Here is a 24,289-nt window from a genome sequence, read left to right on the forward strand (position 1 = left end):
TTTTCAGATAACAATAATTTTGTAATTTTAGTTATCTACAAGTAATGGGCTGTTTTGGAATTTCAACTGATTTCACTTAAACACGTTTCCTAACCTATCCAGATTACACCTGTCACATAGAGAATGAAATTAATAAACTGTTGAGCTTTCTGAAAAGCATTGTGCAGTAATACACACTGCTCAGAATGTGTCTTGGGGTTGACATGACTGATTATGATGAAGCTAGTCACATATGTGTATCTTATAATAAGTACTGTATATCATATATTACTGTATCTTATAATATCTTATTAGATTTTCTTTTGTTATACAAACGTCCACCGCTTGTTACAGTTCTCCTCTTCTTGACTCCATGTCATTATGTCCTTTGTCCTTGGGAAAAACACAAGAGTTACTAATATGCTGGAGCTAAAAGTCAACCAGTCCCATCATTTTACATACCAAGCCAAACAGTTCACCAGTTGTCAGAGGACATAAACAGTACTTACTATTAACTCAGGAGGTTTGGTGACTTGGTCCTTGTCAAAGGCCTGTTGGTCCAATAGAGCAGTGGTCTCCTCTGCAGCTCTGTTAGACATGGGAGGTCCTCCATTCATCTGAGGAGGTCCTGGACTCTGTGCACCAGGAGTCACTTCCTTAGTCTCATTGTTAACCCTGTGGGAGAAATAAAACATCAACATTCATGATTCACCATAATACTGCCACCTATAGAGATTGAAATAATCAACAGCTGATTGAAATAATCAACTCATAAATAAGCTTTGATTATTTGAATCAGCTGTGTAGTGCTAGGGCAAAAAACAAAACTTGGGGCCCCCAGGACCGAGTTTGGGAAACACTGGGCTAACATGAACCCTGGGAAAATGGGGTTGGTGACATTATTACCCAATGAGTTGTGGATGTATCAATATGTAATCAAGTTTACCTGACATCAGGGTGTCCATTCACTAGAGGGGGTTCAGCATGTGTCTTCTGACAGGATTCAGGGTCTGTTCCCCCACTGTCTGCTGACTTCCTGTCCTGCCCTTCTAGCACGCCTTCCTCTCCTGGGCTTCTAAGGGTGATTATTACATGGGTAAGAATTGAAGGATCTGTTGGAGAGGGGTACACATGGTCTACATGTTCATGACCTAAGTGACAAAGGAGTAAGTCACCTGCAGAGGAGGGGTGAAGTCTCACCAGCACCCTGACCTGGAGCCCCATCAGTCAGGTGTGATTCGCTGTGGAGTAAGATACAGACTGGATCAGGAAACATGACCTCAACCAGTTATTTAACCTCCTCTACCATCCCATACAACTTTACACACAGACAAATTGTCACGTCCTGATCCTAGTAAGATGTCCTTTTCTATAGTGGAGTAGGTCAAGGGGTGTTTTGTGTTTTTCTATGTTTTCTATTTCTACGTTTAAGTTCTAGTTTTTCTATTTCTATGTTGGGGTTGTTTGGTTGATCTCCAATTTGAGGCAGCTGGTCCTCGTTACCTCTGATTGGAGATCATATTTAAGTAGGGGTTTTTCTTCCTGGGTTTTTGTGGGTTATTATATTTTGAGTAGTGTTTGTTTCTCTCTGCGTCACAGTTTGTTGTTTTGTAAATTCAGTTATTTATGTTATGCAAAGTATCACGGATTTAATAAAATGTGGAACTACAACCACGCTGCACTTTGGTCTGCTCCTTTTGACAGCCGTGACACAAACACACATTCTCACCTTCTATAGGGCACGCGTCCATTGCTCTGAGGTTGACCCAGAAGCTGTGGGTCATCAGTCTGGCTGTTAACCCTGTGGGAGCAATAACAGGGCTATCATCAGGATTAAAACTCTTGATCCAGCACAAACAACACTGTCCTCCATAGAGGCAGAGACTAACATGATACATGGGATCAATTCTGAAGAGATAAATGAGATTTCATTCAACAGATAATGAAGATTTACTTAAGGAGTCCTCATGTGGAGAATTTACCTGACAACCTTGGGTACATTCAGTGGAGGGGAATCAGCATGTGTCTTCTGACAGGTTTCAGTGTCTGCTCTGTCATTGTCTGACGGTTTTCCATCCTCCATTCCTAGAACGCCTTCCTCTCCTTGGTCGCTAAAGGGGAGATTATTACATTGATAAGGATTTAAGGATCTCGATTGGGAAGGATACAAATGTTCTCCATATCCATAGCCTACATTACAGAGGACTGACAGGTGATTAGTCATGTGGTACAGTTTACCTGGCATCTCCATTCAGCAGAGGGGTGTCAGCGCCTGTCTCTTCATTGTCCATGGGCTGCCTGTTCTCCTCTCCTGGCTCACCTCCTTGGTCACTAAAAGTGAGATCATGATGACCATGACTGAAAGGATAAGCAAGGCAAACTGATCCAGGACAGAGTAGAGTATAAAGATGTAATAGAGGTATTTTAACTAACCTGGGAACAACCACAGCCTCAACAGTCTCACCGTCATCAGGCTTTCTGATGTCTCTGTGATAAAACATGTACCAAAGGTTCAGTCAGATACCCACAGGTACAACTGGAATCATCTACGGTACATTACACCACAGTCAAAAATACACCAGTTGCCCTTCTGGCTTGAATATGTTATGTCTTGCCTGGGCAGGGCTCAAAAGGCAGGGTCTTTGCTGAAAGTTGTTGCTTGCCAATAGACATTACTGGTATTTAGAAATGCCATGCGGATCTATTGAGTAATTCTTCCTTCACCTTCTATAGCAGGGCTCTCCAACCCTGTTCCTGGAGAGCTACCCTCCTGTAGGTTCTGTCTCCAACCCTGTTCCTGGAGAGCTACCCTCCTGTAGGTTCTATCTCCAATCCCAGTTGTAACTAACCTGATGCAGCTTTCAGGGATGGGCAACTTTGATGGGGGCCACAAAAATCCGAACTCATTATCAGGGTCTGCAGTGACGATGATTACTACAAGCTTAGGTAGCTGGTTAAATAAATTTACCAATCTGAAAAATGGTTAGCTGACATAGGGTAATTGAGTGATTGTCAGTGACTAACATGACAAGAGGAAAACTGCTAATATACAACCAAATTTCAAAATTGCACCTTGTGTATTCCACTATTCTAGATCTCACCAGTAAAAAAGGGGTCTGTGGACCGCCAGTTGCCCATCCCTGAGCTAATTATTAGAATCAGATGTGCTACAGTAGATTCATGTTGAAGGGAAATCCTACAGGACAGTAGCTCTCCAGGAACAGGGTTGGAGAGCCCTGTTATATAGAGACAGAAACTAATATGACCCATAGCAACAGCTGAAGATAAGAGAGACTATCATTCAGTGGTTGATTACAGATCAATAAAGTGATGTGGAAAAGTTTACCTGGAATCACGTTGCTCATTCTGCATCAGAGGAATGGAGTTTGGTTCTGGATTGCCCTGACCCTCTTCCACATCTCTGTGGCCTTGGTGGCTAAATATGAGATTATTACATTAATAAGAAATTAAGGATAATGTTTGATAAACAACAGTAACTTGACAAAATGGCCAACAAGTCTATAGTTTGTAAGTGGCCTGCAAGTTCCAGGCTGTTCTCATCCTGTTTGTGACCTGCTAGGACCCCATTGGTCTGACTTTAAACCCTAGTAGTAAGACAGAGAGAACTAGTCTCATAACTAACATACACCCTCTGCAACAATTCTAATTGACTTAAAGAGCTCCCTTCACAAACACAAAAACAATTATATAGGATACTCACCACTGTTTGTCTCTCCAAGGTTTAAACACACAGAGCAGAGCAGCAATGACTGGCACTACAGCAACAACAATACCAACTGAAAAACAAAATGTAGTCATCAGATGATGACATATTCACACAAAAGAAAAAGTTTTAAAATAACCTTCTAACAGTAGTTGATCTTGGTAGCACCATTTTGAGGTCAGATTTAATTGTTATTTTCTCATACAGAGGAAGCTGTGGTGATAGATTTGCTTAAACACTCACCAATGATTTTCCAGATCAAATCAGTGTCACCACGGTTTGAATCAGGATTGTCTCCATCTATAATGGACGATTAGAGAGAATAAAGTCATTTCCATGACATAATCAATCGAAATACTGTGCAACACAGAATAATGTGTTATGCAGTCTTTTCCTTAGTTTAATTTCCAGGCAGGCGTTCAGAAAATAAAACATAAAAAAACAAATTCTCAAGGGATTGACATTGGTCTCTCAAGGCGCTTGTCATTGGCATGTTTCCATTCAATACGATTGCATTTAATGTTATCTTTCATGTAAATACACACCCCGTCTGCCCTCTCACCTGTATCTCCTGACTATGGGGTATCCAGGGAGATTAAAGGCAGAAATAGGAGAACATTTCTTTAGCCATGTCTCAGAGAAAAATATTAAATTAAGATTAGAGTCAGTCAATAAATGTTCCATCTATTCCCTCTTAGAAATAATGCTAGGAATAATCAGTGACTTAATACTGTCTTTCTGTAGGCTTGGCACGAGGTTCCCAAAACATTGATTAACGGTTCAAAAAAGGTTCACGGTACGATGTTTTCTAATCACTGGGTTAAGGGAACTGAGTTTCTGTCTTGAAGGCGAGTTTTGTTTGTGACATGTATCAAGAGTTTGAACTAAGGTGAGATTATCTGCAGATTGCACATTCTCTTGAAAAGCCATGTCAGTGACAGAGGTTATACTCACATACACAGAATGTCCTTCTCTGAAACCGGTAATATAAACTACTCACACCTAGATGATTTCATTCATTCATGTTTCACCTTTCATCAATGATTTTTGTCTGGATGGCTCATTAGGGGACTTTTCTCCACTTCTCCCTGAATTACATCCTCCATATCAGCCTTCTTTTCTGCAGGTGTCCTACCTCCAGTCTGATGAGGAGCTTGGTACTCTGGGCCACTTGGGTGTTTGTTGGTTCCGGATTGTTTTAATGAAGGCCAACATTGATGTTTGGCTGCCTTCTTTTGTATTCCCCAGAGAGTTGCACTGTCTTCAGGGACCCTTATTATCCTCCGTTTTGTTTTATTTGGTTCCGATTGCTGTTTCTGCCTGGCCAGTTCCCCTCTCTACACTGGGATTCTCTGCATCTGACCCTATTACAGGGGCATTCTCCTGCCGTTCTCCTGCCGTTCTCCTGGCATTCGCCAAACCCAGTTTTATCCGTCAGACTGCAAGATGGTGAAGCATGATTCTTCACTCCAGAGAGCACATTTCCACTGCCTCAGAGTCCAATGGCGGCGAACTTTACACCATTCCAGCCAACGCTTGACATTGTGCATGGTGATCTTTGGCTCGGCCATTGGAAACCAATTTCATGAAGCTCCCGACGAAGAGTTCTTGTGCTGACGTTGCTTCCAGAGGAAGTTTGGAACTCAGTAGCAGTGGTGGAAAAAGTACTCAATTGTCATACTTGAGTAAAAGGATACCTTACTAGAAAACGACTCAAGTAAAAGTGACAGTCACCCAGTAAAATACTACTTGAGTAAAAGTCTAAAAGTATTTGGTTTTAAATAGATATATTTGGTTTAAAAAGTATCAAAAGTAAATGGAATTGCTGAAACGTCCTTAAGTATCAAAAGTATAAGTACAAGTATAAACCATTTCAAATTCCTTATATTAAGCGAAACAGATGGTACAATTATTATTTTAAAAAAATGTACTGATAGCCATGGCCACACTCCAACACTCAGACATAATTCACAAATGAAGTATTTGTGTTTAATGAGTCCCCAAGATCAGAGGCAGTAGGGATGACCAGGGATGTTCTCTTGATAAGTGTGTGAATTGGACCATTTTCCTGTCAAAATGTAACAAGTACTTTTGGGTGTCAGGGAAAATGTATGGAGTAAAAAAGTACATTAATTTCTTTAGGAATGTAGTGAAGTAAAAGTTGGCAAAAATATAAATAGTGAAGTAAAGTACAGATTCCCCAAAAACGTTAAAGTATCTTTACTTAAGTGCTTTACACTGCTCAATAGTGAGTGTTGCAACCGAGGACAGACGATTTTTAGGCGCTTTGCGCTTCAGCACTCGGCCGTCCCGTTCTGTGAGCTTCACAATAACAGCACTTACACTTGTGACGACCCTCCCACTCTGTCTGCCAAATTCTTTTTCCTAATTAGGATGTCGGTGGGCAGAGCCGGGAGGGTCGTCAGTGAAATGGGACACACCTGGACCCGGGTGTGTCCCGGGATAAATACACCCTTTCCCCATTCATTGAGGAGACTCTCTCCATGCAGACACACTGTTTGAGTTTGGTTGTGCCATTTTTTTTCTCAACACATCTATACACACAACCACTCACTTACACTACTGACTACACATACACCATTATTAATTGTATATAGGTTACCTCAGTTAATAAATCTATTTTTGTTATTCCTTATCTCCATGTTGTTTCTCTTTTTGTTACGGGCTTTGAGCCGGTTCCTGACACAGTTGACCGAGGTAGCTCTAGCAGGGCAGAAATGTGATGAACTGACTTGTTGGAAAGGTGGCATCCTATGACTGTGCTGCATTGAAATTCACTGAGCTCTTCAGTAAGGCCATTGTACTGACAATGTTTGTCTATGGAGATTGGATGGCTGTGTGCTCAATTTTACACACCTGTCAGAAACGAGTGTGACTGAAATAGCCCAATCCAGTAATTTGAAGGGGTGTCCACATACTTTTGTATATATACTGTATTTGCTGGATTCTGTGTTCTCCAGAAGTTTAATATTTTTATTTGGGCTGAATTCTAGACAAAAAGAGTTGTCAAAACATAACAAAACAAATGGATATATCTTTCCGGACCATACAGGCCCATAAATCCAGAAAATAAAAGAAATCCAGAAAATAAAATCTTAGCAAAACATACAGGCCTATGGGCTATAGGCTAAATGATGCATGTGACTACCATGTTAAAAAGTCACAAATGAATGCATGCGCTGTTTCTTTCCTTATAGACTGCACACGCTGAGCATCATTCACAAGGGATAATGTTCTCACCCATCAGACTATTCTCAATTTAATCTTGTCTTTACATATACTAAATAATATATGTGTTAAATTAGTTTTAATTTAGAATAGGCCATTATCTTGCCTCTGTCGGAACAGGGGCAGGGGGGAAAAAAAGACTATGCACTTGAATAGCAAATGGAGGACACCTTTCCAGCGGTTCATTTTCAGCCCAGCCAGGTAGGTTACTCCGGTTGTAAAGCGAAGCAATGTGCTTAATATGAGCAAAGTTGAGAAATAAATATAGTAGGCCTAGCCTGTAGAAAGCTGATGGGATCCTCCTCTTTTTAATATAGGCCATCAAAACTGTTTTCTCATGCAAATACATAGCATAGCCTATAGAAAAATGTTGTGCAACATGGGCTTATAGGAACACATGTTTTATTCCATGTATCAACCAGTTATGAGTTGATGCTGCATCAACCAGTTATGAGGAGCTGGCTCTCACTGCGCAACAGGTGATCCTATTCCACTCAAACTCTGAATGCCAGGGTTCTGTCAGAGTGATTAGAGGGAACACACCATTAGCAACTGTCCGTTAGTAAGTTTGGTAGGCTACTAATGACCATCAGCGGCATCAGAGGGCAGTTTTGGAGAAGTCCAGTTACCGTGAATCTACAGTCAAGTGGAATTTGACTGCAACAATCACTTGTCAGAGATGCAATAATATTTTAAATGGTTGAACACAGTTTTGCCCATTGACAATGACTATGATATTGTTTCATGTTTTTAAGCTTAATAAGAGAGTGTTACTGTACCACACAATGATCACGTGGACTCACTCACCTGGGAAGTGAAAGAGAAAATAAAATGAAAGACCTAGTTAATGACATTTATAACAGAGAATCATTTGATGACAACCCAACAGAGTGCCAGTGGAAACAACAGTTGTCCTTCAATATGCTCTGCTCTGTTGTTACAGAGGAACACTCACCTGCAGTTGTATTCTTTCAAAATGTTGGGGTCACTTAGAAATGTCCTTGTTTTTGAAAGAAAAGCACATTTTTTGTCCATTTAAAATAACATCAAATTGATCAGAAATACAGTGTAGACATTGCTAATGTTGTAAATGACTATTGTAGCTGGAAGTGACACATTTTTATGGAATATCTACATAGGCATATACAGAGGCCCATTATCAGCAACCATCACTCCTGTGTTCCAATGGCACGTTGGGTTAGCTAATCCAAGTTTATCATTTTGAAAAGCTAATTGATCATTAGAAAAACCTTTTGCAATTTTTTTATAGTACCGTAATTTCCGGACTATAAGCCGCAACTTTTTTCCCACGCTTTGAACATCGCGGCTTAAACAATGACGCAGCTAATATATGGATTTATCCCAAAAAAACACATTCTGTGACGTGCTCAGTTTTTTGGCGGCATGAAGCTTTCATTAGACCAATGAAATTGCCGAACGGGTTAAGGTCAAACAACTTTTTTGTTTACTGTTTAGATTAAATCGAGCGCTCAAACTTCCCATCATTCTGATTACGGTAGTCATTTTGTCACCCTCATCATGGCAAAGACACGGAGAAATGCATATGATGCAGCTTTCAAGTTGAAGGCGACTGATCTGGCTGTTGGAAAAGGAAATAGAGCTGCTGCACGGGAGTTTGGTCTTAATGAGTCGATGATAAGACGTTGGAAACAGCAGCGTGAGGAATTGACTCAGTGCAAAAAGACAACTAAAGCTTACTGCAAATTTTTTATTTTTTTGTTACAAGCCGTGTTTCGTTAAAGCCTATTTATTTTTTTGTTACAAGCCGTGTTTCGTTAAAGCCTATTTATTTTTTTGTTACAAGCTGTGTTTCGTTAAAGCCTGTGTAAAGTTAATTTGTTTCAATGTACCGGTAGGCAGCTGCGGCTTATAGACATGTGCGGCTTATTTATGTTCAAAATATATATATTTTTTAATTCAGTGGGTGCGGCTTATATTCAGGTGCGCTCAATAGTCCGGAAATTACGGTAGTAATAAAACTGGCATTCTTTAGTCTAGTTGAGTATCTGGAGCATCAGCAAGATTACAGGCTCAAAATGGCCAGAAACAAATAACTTTCTTCTGAAACTTGTCAGTCTATTCTTGATCTGAGAAATGAAGGCTATTCCATGTGAGAAATTGCCAAGAAACTGAAGATCTCGTACAACGCTGTGTACTACTCCCTTCACAGAACAGCGCAAACTGGCTCTAAACAGAATACAAAGAGGAGTGGGAGGCCCCGGTGCTGAGCAAGAGGACAAGTACATTAGTGTCTAGTTTGAGAAACAGTTGCCTCACTCAACTGGCAGCTTCATTAAATAGTACCCGCAAAAACACCAGTCCCAACGTCAACAGTGAAGAGGCGACTCCGGGATGCTGGCCTTCTACAGGGTTCCTCTGTCCAGTATCTGTGTTCTTTTGCCCATCTTGATCTTTATTTTTATTGGCCAGTCTGAGATATGGCTTTTTCTTTGCAACTCTGCCTAGAAGGCCAGCTGTTTCCAGCTACAATTGTAATTTACAACATTAACAATGTCTATACTGTATTTCTGATCAATTTGATGTTTTTTTAATGGACACATTTTTGGCTTTTCTTTCAAAAACAAGGACATTTCTAAGTGACCCCAAACATACGAGAAAAAAACTATTAAACAAGGAGGCTCCTCAAACTTGAAAAGCAATATACACATCTCACCTGATGCACCAAACACAACGAAATGGGTCAAATGCTCCTGAAATATGATAACATCAATATCAAATTATTAACATGCAACTGGAATGTTTGGTCTGGTATTGTAGTTTACAAGGTAACTATCTGTACATTGCCTAAACTGCAGTGATAAATAGCCATACTCACAGTCACATTGCTTATGGCAGTGTGGTCTACGTTGACACACTCCAGGAGGCTGATACAGGAGTAGCTGACATCAATCACATTGGGTGCATGTGTAGTGTTTTTGTGTTGGCAAAGTTCAGCAAGCCACATAGACGTCTGTGGAAGAAAAAATACAAAATACAAAAAAGTTAGACATCTACCACTCAAAAACAATATGCTACATGTTTGAATACATTTGTCATTAAACTGTATCTACTGTCTATATTTTTTATTTATTTAACAATGCAAGTCAGTTAAGAACAATTTTTTTTTTACAATGACAGCCTACCGGGGAACAGTGGTTAACTGCCTTGTTCAGGGGCAGAACAACAGATTTTTATCTTGTCAGCTTGGGGATTCAATCCAGCAACCTTTAGGTTACTGGCACAACGCACTAACCACTAGGCTACCTGCCTCCCCTGAAGTGTGAAAGACAGTCATATTTCTGATTCTACAGTAGTCTGATAGTGAAGCCTGTGAATCATATTGAATCCCCAGTTTGAAAGTTGTACATCATCTGTAGTTGTAGTCACGAGAGTTTTTGTGAGATACAATAAACAGATATCTTACCTTATTGGAATCCACTGATTGCCACTCCACACATTTAGGTTTTTCCTTGTCCTTTACACAGTATTTGTAAGCATTTCCAGTTCGGAGGCTTGCACAACTAACATTCTTGGTTTCTTCTCCACCCCAACAGCCTGCAGAAAAAAGGAGGAAGAGGTAATGTATGTTGAAAAACAATTACCACAGCCTTCTACAGCACATATCTTTATTTACTGCTGTTGAAGAGATACAAATGTCCAGAAGAAGCAGCCTGCTTTATAAAGACAATAGCATATGATCATGTTTGATAAAAACAGTTTAAACTGACAGACCCTGATAACATTAACATGTAGTGATATAGTTTATAGGAGTGCAGGAGAGACATCTCACAACCAAAGAAATACTGTAACAGTGCTGGTACTGTAGCCAACGCCCAAAACTTGCTCTACTGTCAACGCCATTTTGGAGAAAAACTCGTTGAGGGAGAATTTATATTTTGCAATCTCTCTTTCCTGAGAATTGTAACTTTTTCAAGAGAACGGCAAATATCTGAGAGATAAGCAAACACTCAAGACGTCGAAAAAGCTAAACCAACTACACTACTGTAAATATGTGTCAGGAATTGGGGAGACTAAGACATGAAATGTCAGCTTCACCCAGAAAAAATACAAATTTAAAACACAATCTTCTTACCTTGAATTAACAGGATTGTCAATAATAAACCAAACAGATAAGAAATAGACATGGTGGGCCCTTATTACAAACAACTGTGTGCTGCGTGTTGAGTTCCAGTCTGTCGGTGCAAAGCAAATCAAGGCGGTAAAGACACACTTTCTCTTATTGAGCGGAAGTTACATCATAAGGAGGAGCAACAATAAACACATCTGGTTTTTGAATAAATATATTAACGTTTTGTGACAATTAAACTAGATTATTTTGTATACAACTTAATGCATTGATATTAAAGTTATAATATTTTCAATAAGTGTTCCTTTCCGCCATGTAAAGCCTCCAGTAGGATGACAACTTGACCTGATTCCTACTGGTGGGGCAGTCTGATAATAGTGTTATGCTTTATTGCACTGTAGGTGGTGCACTGCAATGTGTCTGAAGTGCAGAACTAATTACTAGGTCCATATTACCTGTCTCCTGCCCACATGACCTGTCTAGAAGGTCACAAGATCAGTAAAAACTCAGGGTCCTGCACACAACACTTCTGACCACTAGAAGGGGCTGTTGTTGTACTGTAGGAATGAAGAACATGGTTTTGTTGAACTGAAGGGAAAAGGGGGATACCTTGTCAGTTGTACAACTGATGCCTTCAACTGAAATGTGTATTCCGCATTTAACCCAACCCCTCTGAATCAGAGAGGTGCGGGGGGGGCTGCCTTAATCGACATCCACATCTTCCGCGCCCGGGGAACAGTGGGTTAACTGCCTTGCTCAGGGGCAGAACGACAGATTTTTACCTTGTCAGCTTGGGGATTTGATCCAGCAACCTTTCGGTTACTGGCCCAACGCTCCACTAGGCTACCTGCTGCCCCATTTACCTCATGTTAGATCACTTTACCGCATGTTAGATCACTTTACCTCATGGTAGATAACTGTTCGAATGATTCAGCGGGTAAAGTGATCACTAGTAGTTAGCGTTTTTAACATGTTTATAAAGATGGTGAACACTCTAGGTTGACTGTGACATCTGACCCTCAGTGAGTGGAGGGTGTGAAGGGAATATCATTATTACAATCACATGGTACATTTCAGAGTGGGAGGAAATAGGAAAACATCAGAAACTCATCATCCATACCATACTGTACCATACATACCATGCCATACCATCATTGGCTCCTGTATGTTACTGGTGAACACATCAGACATCCCACAAAGACAGACATACAGTCTGTGTACATGATCACATGAGCAGCTACTGTAGAAACCCGGAGCATTAGCGTGGCACGTGTATGTGTGTGTGTGTGTGATTGTGTGTGTGTGTGTGTGTGTGTGTGTGTGTGTGTGTGTGTGTGTGTCTGCATAAACTTGAAAAACTGAAAACGAGTTTGATCTTTCCCTCTCCACCAGTGTCTAATTTGAAGAAAACACGACCACAAACTGGAAAGGAATGTTTTAATGTTAAAAGGAAAGCAACTCTGAAAAGTCTGAAAAGTCACTGGTTTGAATCCCCGAGCCGATTAGGTCTGTCGAGGTACCTTTGAGCAAGGCACTATACTTGAATTGCTCCTGTAAATCACTCTGCATGAGAACATCTGCTAAATTACTAAAATGTTAACGTATTAAATGAAACAAGTTGTGACCATACACAAAACTCTACAGAATAGCCTTCCTAAAAAGTAGATATGACAATAATGTGGAGGTTTGTTCATACAAATACATGCAAAAAGTTTGTTACAAATAATACATGAGAGTATGAGGGACAATTGTATCCATCAGACCTGAGTCGTTCATTAAACAATAGTCTTAACTCACTCACTTGTATTGGCAATGTATGAGCAGATCATATCAATCCAACAGTCAAAATGCATAGTGCTATACACTGAGTGTACAAACATTAGGAACACCTTCCTAATATTGAGTTACACCCGCTTTTGCCCTCAGGACAGCCTCAATTCATCAAGGGATGGACTCTACAAGGTGTCGAAAGCTTTCCACAGGGATGCTGGCCCATGTTGACTCCAATGCTTTCCAGAGTTGTGTCAAGTTGGCTGGATGTCCTTTGGGTGGTGGACCATTCTTGATACACACGGGAAACTGTTTGTCAGTGATAAGTCCAGCAGCGTTGCAGTTCTTGACACACTCAAACCAGTGAGCCTGGCACATACTACCACAGCCCGTTCAAAGGCACTTAAAGCTTTTGTCTTGCCCATTCACCCTCTGAATGGCACCCACACACAATCCATGTCTCAAGGCTTAAAAAAACTTCTTTAACCTGTCTCCTTCCCTTCATCTGCACTGATTGAAGTGGATTTAACAAGTGACATCAATTAGAGATAATAGCTTTCACCTGAATTCACCTGGTCAGTCTGTCATGTTCTTAATGTTTTGTACACTCAGTGTAAATTGGTCATAAAAATGTAATAAGGAAATAATTCAAAATACATGTGGAAGGTAACTAACCATAAAAGCAATAGGCGAAAACCATTCATGAAAGTATGGGACCAACCAACATACATGACATCAAATACATTACAAGTAAGTCAAATTAACATAATCAAAAGAGGAAGAAAATGAACCTTTTCTGACACTAAGGTTATAAGGTCTCAAAGTAGGTGGGTATGTCATTCGCCTAAGTCATTTGACCTGACAGATACTCTCAATGTGTTAAACATTTTTATGAAACGGTGAACACAAATGTTAACATAGCTACACAATTCCTGTCTAAAGGTGTGATATTTTTCACAATGTCACTAGTAGCTGGGGACTTGGGTACAGTTCCTTCCGCAAGAGCTGCGGGTAACACTTCCTATGAATACCCTCTTCATAATGTGTTATAAGTGCATTTATAACACCTTATCTGCGCAATATGCATTATAATGCACGACATAGGCTCTAATGGCTGCTAATAAATGTAATTATAAGTTGGCAGCATAATGCCTTCCGACTGGGCACAGACGTCAATTCAATGTCTACTCCACATTGGTTTAACGTAATTTCATTGAAATTATGTGGATACAATGTTACTTCAACCAGTGTGTGCCTCAATGGATTATGAAGCTAAGTGGTATGACCTACACGAAATACTCTTTAGGAAATTGTGTCAGAGGGCTATACTGTAACGACTTCACGTAGGAGTTCCGCACTCCTGTTACAGGGATAGTTCACCCAAATTACAAAATATTATTTGCTTTCTTTAAGCTGTAAGCAGTCTATGGACAAGCTCAGACAGACAGCAATCCATGCTTTGGTTTCGGATGGGTGGACTTATAACGCGAACGTCTAACAACCCAAAGGTTGCGTGTTTGAATATCATCACGAGATACTTTAGCATTTTCGCTAATTAGCAATTTTGCAATTACTTACTACTTTTTAGCTACTTTGCATGTTAGCAAACCCTTCCCCTAACCTTAATCCTTCAACCTAACCTAACCTTAAATGTAACCGTAACCCTAAGCCCTAGCCTATCTAACGCTAGCCACCTAGCTAGCGTTAGCCACCTAGCCACTTAGCTAACGTTAACCACAAGATATTTGAATTTGTAACATATCATACATTTTGCAAATTCGTAACATATAAAAATTGCAATTCGTAACATATCATCCGAAATGGATGGACATCCACTAATTAATACAGTATCATACTAACTGGAGAGTCCCGGATGTATTTTTACTATGTTACTACCCCTGAGTCCAGGTTGGCAATTTTTTTTACATTTTTTTAATCTCCCCTGAATTTTTTTTTTTTAAACACCAGCAAATCAGCTCCAAGTGATTGTAATTTTGGAAAGAAATCCCACGCTTAATAGATAGATATATGTGATTATAAACAAATGTAAGCAGGGTTTGAAATGATCATGTTTTGGTGAAATATTATATATGTTTGGGCTTCTTGCAGTTAATGTGCAGTCTACAAATGATTTGTAATTAGGTTCCAGCACCCTGACCATCCACTCAAAGAAAAAAAGAAAAAACGGCCTGCGGCTGAATCTAGTTGAGGATCCCTGCTTTAGGATGATTTGGATATGAAATGCAAAAATGCTTATATCAGGGTTATTGACTTGGATATGTGCCACAAATGCTAAAACATGAGCATTTCTGTGACCAAGTACAGTAAACAAAACCAAAGCATGGATTGCTTTCTTATCTTGTCCATAGACTGCTTACAGGGTAAGAACAACTGTGTCATTTTGCAACTTGGGTGGAGTTACATAGGTGTAAGAGGGTGTGCAGTGAAATTACAATATGGCCAATCACTTATCGAGCACATAATGTATAATATAACGATCCTAATGTGCTTTTCAAATATGGCATCTGGCATAGTAATACTTTGCTTCATAAGGCATTACACATCCTGGTGATAATGCTTCATTCAGTTATAGATGTCCATGAGCAGTTATTAGCACCTATGTTGTGCATCCTGATGCATTATGCATAGAAGGTGTTATTAACGCTCCTATATTGCATTATAAAGACAACATCCATATGAAGTGTTACCTGTTTTAACTGACCAATCATGATTTCCTATGAAAACAGTGGTTTAAATAAAGTCTGGTGTAATATCATCTAGAGTCTAAAATGGAACATGAACTTTCTTTACTGAAAGTAGGATTACAGGTGTGTGTTAAATGGGACAAATTATGCAAGTTATTTTAACTGACATGCTAACTCTCATTTCAGAAGTAATGAATAATTGCTTCAGTAAAACAGAGCTTCTTAGACTGGGCCCTGTGATAATGAGGCCTACTCTAAATAACGCCTAGTCAATGTTTAGCTATTTGACATGTCCACAAGACATTGAGACCTCATGATCTTGGATATGTCAATACTAGAGAGGTTCATGTTTTAAGCATCTTTTCACGTGTGTGTTATATATATAATTGCTTGTATGTATACTATACAATACTAGTGTATGATCTTATCATACTTTCATATAATTTGATATATAATGTTGTATAGCTAATATGTGACGTGTTGTATCATAATCAGTCATGTCGCACACTCATTTTCAGATAATAGTAATTAAACATGTAGATAATAATAATTTAGATAAGTTATCTAAAAGTTTTGGGCCGTTTTGTAATTTCAACTGATATACTAGAACACATTTCCTAACTTATCCAAGTTACAGCTGTCTCATAGAGAATTAACTTAATAAACTGCTTAGATTTTAGAAAATCATTGAAAGACTTTTCAGAATGTGTTTTGGGTTGACATGACTGATTATGATGAAGCAAGTCACAAATGTGTATCTTATAATATGTATATTATATACAGTATTACTGTATCTTATTATATGGCGTTAGGTTCTCTTTTGTTATACAAACGTCCACCGCTTGTTACAGTTCTCCTCTTCTTGACTCCATGTCATTATGTCCTTTGTCCTTGGGAAAAACACAAGACTTACTAATATGCTGGAGCTAAAAGTCAACCAGTCCCATCATTTTAGATACCAAGCCAAACAGTTCACCAGTTGTCAGAGGACATAAACAGTACTTACTATTAACTCAGGAGGTTTGGTGACTTGGTCCTTGTCCAAGGCCTGTTTGTCCAATAGAGCAGTGGTCTCCTCTGCAGCTCTGTTAAACATGGGAGGTCCTCCATTCATCTGAGGAGGTCCTGGACTCTGTGCACCAGGAGTCACTTCCTTAGTCTCATTGTTAACCCTGTGGGAGAAATAAGACATCAACATTCACATTCATGATCCACCATAATACTGTCCCCTAAAGAGACAGAGGCTAAAATGAACCCTGGGAAAATGGGGTTGGTGACATTATACCCAATGAGTTGTGGATGTATCAATATGTAATCAAGTTTACCTGACATCATGGTGTCCATTCACTAGAGGGGGTTCAGCATGTGTCTTCTGACAGGTTTCAGTGTCTGCTCTGTCATTGTCTGACGGTTTTCCATCCTCCATTCCTAGAACGCCTTCCTCTCCTTGGTCGCTAAAGGGGAGATTATTACATTGATAAGGATTTAAGGATCTCGATTGGGAAGGATACAAATGTTCTCCATATCCATAGCCTACATTACAGAGGACTGACAGGTGATTAGTCATGTGGTACAGTTTACCTGGCATCTCCATTCAGCAGAGGGGTGTCAGCGCCTGTCTCTTCATTGTCCATGGGCTGCCTGTTCTCCTCTCCTGGCTCACCTCCTTGGTCACTAAAATTGAGATCATGATGACCATGACTGTAAGGATAAGCAAGGCAAACTGATCCAGGACAGAGTAGAGTATAAAGATGTAATAGAGGTATTTTAACTAACCTGGGAACAACCACAGCCTCAACAGTCTCACCGTCATCAGGCTTTCTGATGTCTCTGTGATAAAACATGTACCAAAGGTTCAGTCAGATACCCACAGGTACAACTGGAATCATCTACGGTACATTACACCACAGTCAAAAATACACCAGTTGCCCTTCTGGCTTGAATATGTTATGTCTTGCCTGGGCAGGGCTCAAAAGGCAGGGTCTTTGCTGAAAGTTGTTGCTTGCCAATAGACATTACTGGTATTTAGAAATGCCATGCGGATCTATTGAGTATTTCTTCCTTTACCTTCTATAGCAGGGCTCTCCAACCCTGTTCCTGGAGAGCTACCCTCCTGTAGGTTCTGTCTCCAACCCTGTTCCTGGAGAGCTACCATCCTGTAGGTTCTGTCTCCAATCCCAGTTGTAACTAACCTGATGCAGCTTTCGGGGATGGGCAACTTTGATGGGGGCCACAAAAATCCGAACTCATTATGAGGGGTTGTAGTGGCTAGTGGGTCTGTGTACCCACATTCATACCCACACATGCAGTCGGTGCCGGCCCAAAGCCGTCATTTCATGCTATTCTATTCATTTTGCCATTCGTGGAATCAATAAACAGCAGTTTTACAGCTAATTTACTGCAATTCTACACATTTTGCCATAGGGTGGAGAGAAATGCTAGCATGTCAATATGATATCTAAAAGAGAGTGACTTACAAAGTCAATGGGTCCCCCCCAGTTAGCAATTTGACGATGATTACCACAAGTTTCGATAGCTGGCTAGATTAATTTACCAATCTAAAAAATTGTTAGCTGACATGGACTAATTGAGCGACTGTCAGTGACTGACATAACAAGAGGACAATTGCTGATGAACAACCAAATTTCGAAATTGCACCTTGTGTATTCTACTATTCTAGCTGTCAACAGTACAACGGGGGTCTGCAGGCTGCCAGTTTCCCATCCCTGAGCTAATTATTAGAATCAGGTGTGCTAGATTAGGTTTGGACTGAAAACCTACAGGACAGTAGTTCTCCAGAAACAGGGTTGGAGAGCTACTGTTCTATAGAGACAGAAACTAATATGACCCATAGCAACAGCTGAAGATAAGAGAGACTATCATTCTGTGGTTGATTACAGATCAATAAAGGGATGTGGAAAGGTTTACCTGGCATCACGTCGCTCATTCTGCATCAGAGGAATGGAGTTTGGTTCTGGATTGCCCTGACCCTCTTCCACGTCTCTGTGGCCTTGGTGGCTAAAGATTAGATTATTACATTAATAAGAAATTAAGGATAATGTTTGATAAACAACAGTAACTTGACAAAATGGCCAACAAGTCTATAGTTTGTAAGTGGCCTGCAAGTTCCAGGCTGTTCTCATCCTGTTTGTGACCTGCTAGGACCCCATTGGTCTGACTTTAAACCCTAGTAGTAAGACAGAGAGAACTAGTCTCATAACTAACATACACCCTCTGCAACAATTCTAATTGACTTAAAGAGCTCCCTTCACAAACACAAAAACAATTATATAGGATACTCACCACTGTTTGTCTCTCCAAGGTTTAAACACACAGAGCAGAGCAGCAATGACCACCACAACAGCTACAATACCAACTGAAAAACAAAATGTAGTCATCAGATGATGACATATTCACACAAATGAAAAGGTTTTAAAATAACCTAACAGTAGTTGATCTTGGTAGCACCATTTTGAGGTCAGATTTACTTGTTATTTTCTCATACAGAGGAAGCTGTGGTGATAGATTTGCTTAAACACTCACCAATGATTTTCCAGATCAAATCAGTGTCACCACGGTTTGAATCAGGATTGTCTCCATCTATAATGGATGATTAGAGAGAATAAAGTCATTTCCATGACATAATCAATCAAAATACTGAACAACACAGAATAATGTGCTATGCAGTATTTTCCTTAGTTTAATTTTCAGGCAGGCTTTCAGAAAAGAAAACATAAAAACTAATTCTCAAGGGATTTACATTGGTCTCTCAATGTTCATCATGAATATTAGCCATCTCAGTACTCACCTTTGATGATAGTTGAATTCAAAGGTGCAGTTGTCACAACCTCATTCCTCATCTCTACAAAGGCCAGACAGAGGTTAAAAGGTGTACAGTATTCAAAATGAATGAATATGATTTAGTGCTTTTCTCTACGTGTCCTTGAAAGATACTTGAAATTGATGGAAAAGAGGAATGTCAACTGTCTACCTGTGACAATGTAATGGGAACATCTCTCCTTAACTGGGGGTTGTTTACCATTAGACTCAGTTCCAGCCTTCTGCTAAGAGGGAATGAGGAGGGATATTGTTTCATCAGTTGCATCCTAATAATACGGGATTAAACCCAGAAATAAAAAGACAAATGTGTAAGTTGTTATAATCAACCTCTAAAAAATGTGAAATTACTGGGCTCACCTGTGTAGCATCACTGTAAATGAAGTTCATTGTCAGATTTTGGCATTTATAGAGGGTGATTGAACTGTTGTTCATTGTTACCACCTCATTCTTATCAAATTCCATTGGCTTGTCCCCTCCACTGTTAGCAATGGCAGTCTGTGGGAAAGAAAGACAAAAAACTATTTCAAGTTGGAAAAAGGCAAGTCAAATGATCAGTACGGAATGTACAGTGCGTTCGGAAAGTATTCAGACCCCTTCACTTTTTCCACATTTTGTTACATTACAGCCTTATTCTAAAATGGATTAAATTGTTTTTTTCCCCCCTCATCAATCTACACACAATTAAAAAGTCAAGGGGTCTGAATACTTATGTAAATGTGATATTTCCATTTTCTATTTCTAAAAACGATTTTTTGCTTTGTCACTATGGGGTATTGTGTGTAGATTGATGAGGGCTAAAAAACAATGTAATTAATTTTAGAATGAGGCTGTAACGTATCAAAATGTGGAAAAAGTCAAGGGGTCTGAATACTTTCTGAATGCACTGTATGTAGTGGTATTATTTTAATTCAAGTAATTCTGTGTGGATTGCATCCACTGCTCTCCTGCAGTTGTTACTTCCTGTATAGCTTAACTAAAACACAGATTTGAACTTACCCCGTTCATGTTGAGCCCCGCAATCTCAGATACACCTGGAATGTCGTATAGATACATGTATCTACCATCCCTGGTCTTCAAATTTCCACAATCAATTTCCACCGAAGTACATGCTAAGGATGTCAAGGAAGTTTAATTTAGGACACATTTCTGTGTATTATTACTAAAATCACTTCCAAATTCCTTTAGACAAAAACAAAATGGAATATAGAAAGAGACTAGGTTTGAGATCGCAATACAATAAATAAGAAGAATAGATAAAGTTTGTGTAAGAAGAGGACTAGCGCTCAAACAGGTCTGACTTCTCTGAGGGCCCAGCCCTGAAGCAGTTTATTTAGCAGAAGTATCCGTCTTTAGGGAGAAATAGGGAAACTTTTAAATTAATTCTACAATAATGTGGTATTTTACCTTGATTCTCGACAGCGTAGGTTGGATAGACTTGCAAAACAGCAACCAAAAAACCCACTTCAAACAAAAACATTTTCAGTTCTGAGATGACACATCCACCTCCACGCTCAGTGAAATGGATTGCCATTTCCTGATTTCCTGGTTGTTTATATAAGCAGAGGAGGAGCTATGGTACGTACAATATGACGCACAGAATAAACATTATGTGTATTATTTGGGGCCTTTGATTCTTCAAAGTTGTAATTTATAAAGATGGGGAGCTAGATGAACACTGTTTAACAGCAAGGAACATGCATTCTGTTCAGTTGGCAATGGAAACATAGAAAAGGTTTGAAATGACTTGGTTAGAAGTTGTGTCATATCATTCAAATGTTGACGGTTGACTTTACACATCCACAAGCAACAACAGCCTAATGAACTGCTTGAACTCCAACCAGTGTGGTATTAGAACGACCTCCAACCCCTGTCTCTTATGTACTGTAATATAATACTGTAAGTCTAAAACCAGAGGACATCCTTGCCATGTGACTGGGATGTATAGACAAGACATCTATATCAAATGTTACCTGAAGCTTCATGACAATAGAACACTTAGGCAGTTCAGAGAATACATTCATGTTGAGTTACAGACATCACGCAAATCATACACATTTTACCTGAACGATTATGAGCCTGGACTTGTGTGTGTGTGTGTGTGTGTGTGTGTGTGTGTGTGTGTGTGTGTGTGTGTGTGTGTGTGTGTGTGTGTGTGTGTGTGTGTGTGTGTGTGTGTGTGTGTGTGTGTGTGTGTGTGTGCTGCCTGCATGAACTTGAAAAGCTGCTGAAAACAAACTGAAAATAAGAGTGACAGAAAACAAAATAAGCAGTTTGATATTTCACATAATATATAACTCGCGCTCTGAGAAATGATTGACCACATACCTATGACATCATCAAGGTGGGACTGCACATACTTTCACAATCTAATTAACAATCAATTATAACATATGTTACCACAATTATAACATCTGTTTTCACAGGGCCCTCTTTAAATGAGTGTCCTTTATCATAATCAGTCATGATGAGTAAGAGGTCTACTTCCCTAAAACATCAACTGTAACCAAGCATGCTGCTAGTTGTTGGTATGAAACTGTAAACAGATGTTATGACGCAAGTGTTACACATCAACTTCTTTCTTCCATGTATCAATGTACTAATTTGCTACATAAGAAACAAGAAAATGCTGACCAGTAGCAATCGTGCCATGTCCGTGTGTCGGAATACAGAAGTCGTATCTTGAGGTTTGAACTTTGAAAACATAAGGCAGACTTTCTGTGATTTTTCCCCAAAATCATCACTGTGAAGTGATACTCCAATTGTATGACTGCTAATCACTCGATATTGGGAGTTGAGAAATAAAGTTGGTATAGTAAGCAGGAGGTCCTCTGTTCAACAGTTACTAAAGCTCAAAATGTGTCTTGAAGTTGATTTGACTCATTATGATGGAGCTAGTCACAATTGTACTTTTATATTTATAAAAATATATTATATACATTATATCATATCATATATTTCCTGTCATGTCTTATCATATTATACAGTATTATAACATTGTTTCATGTAATATATATATATTTTTTTTAATTACCCCTTTTTCTCCCCAATTTTCGGGATACCAATTGGTAGTTACAGTCTTGTCCCATCGCTGCAACTCCCGTACAGACTCAGGAGAGGCGAAGGTCGAGAGCCATACGTTCTCTGAAACACGTCCTGCCAAGCGTTCATTGGGACAAGGACATGGGACAAGGGCATCCCAGCCGACCAAACGCTCCCCTAACCCGGACGACGCTGGGCCAATTGTGCGCCGCCTCATGGGACTCCCGGTCGCGGCCGGCTGCGACACAGTCCGGGATTGAACCCTTAGTGCCTTAGACCGCTGCACCACTCGGGAGGCACTCATGTAATATTCTTTAACAAGATATCTTATACTTAATAATATCTTATCACGTTTTATAAGTTTGCATCTCCTTGACTCCATGTCATTAGGTCCTTTGTCTTTTGGTGAAAAAAAATGCTGAGCATGAAAACAACCAAACCCATAATTCAGTTAGCAAGTTACCAGTTCACCAGCAAATAATGGAAAACTGAATGACCACTCACAGTACTACCTATTAACTAAAGGCATTTGGTGACTTGGTCCTTGTCCAAGGCCTGCTTATCCACCAGAGCAGTGGTCTCTTCTGCTGACCCAAGGTGATGAATGCTTCTAGCAAGAGGACACAGACTGGATCAGTAAACATGACCTCAAACATGGTATGCCTATTATTTTCCATAAGGCTCTCCTACAATCTTTCCCATTTCACTGTAAAGAGCACACAGTTAGCAATAGACGGAGAAACAGACACAATCTCACCTGTCAGACAGGCCATTACTCTTGAGGTTTATTCTGAATCACAGTATTGGGACTCAGGTCATCATTATGGCCATTAGTGCTGTGGGAGCAATGACAGATATCATCAGGGTTCAGATTCACAACACCCTCCCCTACCCCAGCACTGTCACCTACAGCTGTGGTTCCCAACCATTGGTACTAGGAACGCTGGAGGTACCTGGCCTATCCACAGGGTGTACTGTATTTGAGAAAAGAAAGATCAAAATTCATTTGGTGGTACAGTAACCGAAAAAGGTTGGAAACCACTGACCTACAGATTCGAGACAGAGGCTAACCCGACCTAAGATATCAGTTATGAAGTTAGTTAGATTATCACCCCAAAAATAAAGAGGATCTGTCAAGGGCTTCATCATCTGGTAAAGTTGACCTGGCATCATGGTGCCATTCACCAGAGGGGGTTCAGCAAGTCTTTTCTGCCAGGATTCAGTCTCTGTTCCCCCATGGACTATTGGCTTCTTGTTCCTCTCTTTTAGCAAGCCTTTCCCTCCTTGGCCGCTTAAAGTGAAATTATTACATGGATAAGAATGAAAGGATGTTGTTTGTGTTGGGTACAAATGTTCTCCATCTTCATATCTTGCAGATGACTGACTCGCCTGTCGAAGAATGGTGGAGTTTCTATATCAATAGCAATATAACCTGAAGCCCCATTGTTCTGGCTTGGATACCTAGGGAGTAAGATATAGGCTGGATCAGGAAACAGGGTTTCAAACATGGTTCATTTATTTTCCCTGGATCACCTCTCGGCCACCTCTCGGTCACTAACGTGGATTACAGGCATTTCATCTGGGAGGAGCAATTAGAACAACCCCCAGCCTCTGTCACTTATGTACTGTAATGTAATATGTCTCAGAGGACATCCTTGCCATGTGACTGGGATGTACAGACAAGACATCTATATCAAATGTTACCTGAAGCTTCATGACAATAGAACACTTAGGCAGTTCAGAGAATACATTCATGTTGAGTTACAGACATCACACAAATCCTACACATTTTACTTGAATGATCATGAGCCTGGACTTGTGTGTGCATGTGTATGTGTATGTGTGAGTGCCTGAATGTGTGTATGTGTGTGTGTG

The 24,289-nt window shown here is 39.9% G+C and overlaps 1 protein-coding gene across 6 annotated transcripts; it reads right to left on the reverse strand.

The window, feature by feature from the left end:
* On the reverse strand, positions 1 to 24,220 carry LOC106594453 (uncharacterized). Of its 6 annotated transcripts, XM_045720067.1 has the most exons (17): positions 23,172 to 24,220; positions 22,919 to 23,024; positions 20,372 to 20,484; positions 19,733 to 19,870; positions 19,527 to 19,599; positions 19,344 to 19,397; positions 19,079 to 19,135; positions 18,839 to 18,911; positions 3,326 to 3,415; positions 2,413 to 2,466; positions 2,218 to 2,310; positions 1,962 to 2,090; positions 1,709 to 1,780; positions 1,155 to 1,220; positions 926 to 1,054; positions 489 to 654; positions 1 to 372 (listed from the first exon to the last, which is right to left on the reverse strand). In XM_045720067.1, exons 3-17 carry the CDS (start codon positions 20,426 to 20,428, stop codon positions 328 to 330), a joined length of 1,296 nt encoding a protein of 431 aa, XP_045576023.1. In that variant the 5' UTR covers positions 20,429 to 20,484; positions 22,919 to 23,024; positions 23,172 to 24,220; the 3' UTR covers positions 1 to 327. The 6 variants fall into 6 exon arrangements, with proteins under 6 accessions (XP_045576023.1, XP_045576021.1, XP_045576020.1 ...); XM_045720065.1 differs by lacking the exons at positions 22,919 to 23,024; positions 23,172 to 24,220 and adding an exon at positions 20,780 to 20,931 and having other exon boundaries at positions 926 to 1,051; XM_045720064.1 differs by lacking the exons at positions 22,919 to 23,024; positions 23,172 to 24,220 and adding an exon at positions 20,780 to 20,931.
* Positions 24,221 to 24,289: the final 69 nt, after the last annotated feature.

This window comes from Salmo salar, chromosome ssa06, assembly GCF_905237065.1.
Source record: "Salmo salar chromosome ssa06, Ssal_v3.1, whole genome shotgun sequence".
In the NCBI taxonomy this organism is placed as follows: domain Eukaryota; kingdom Metazoa; phylum Chordata; class Actinopteri; order Salmoniformes; family Salmonidae; genus Salmo; species Salmo salar.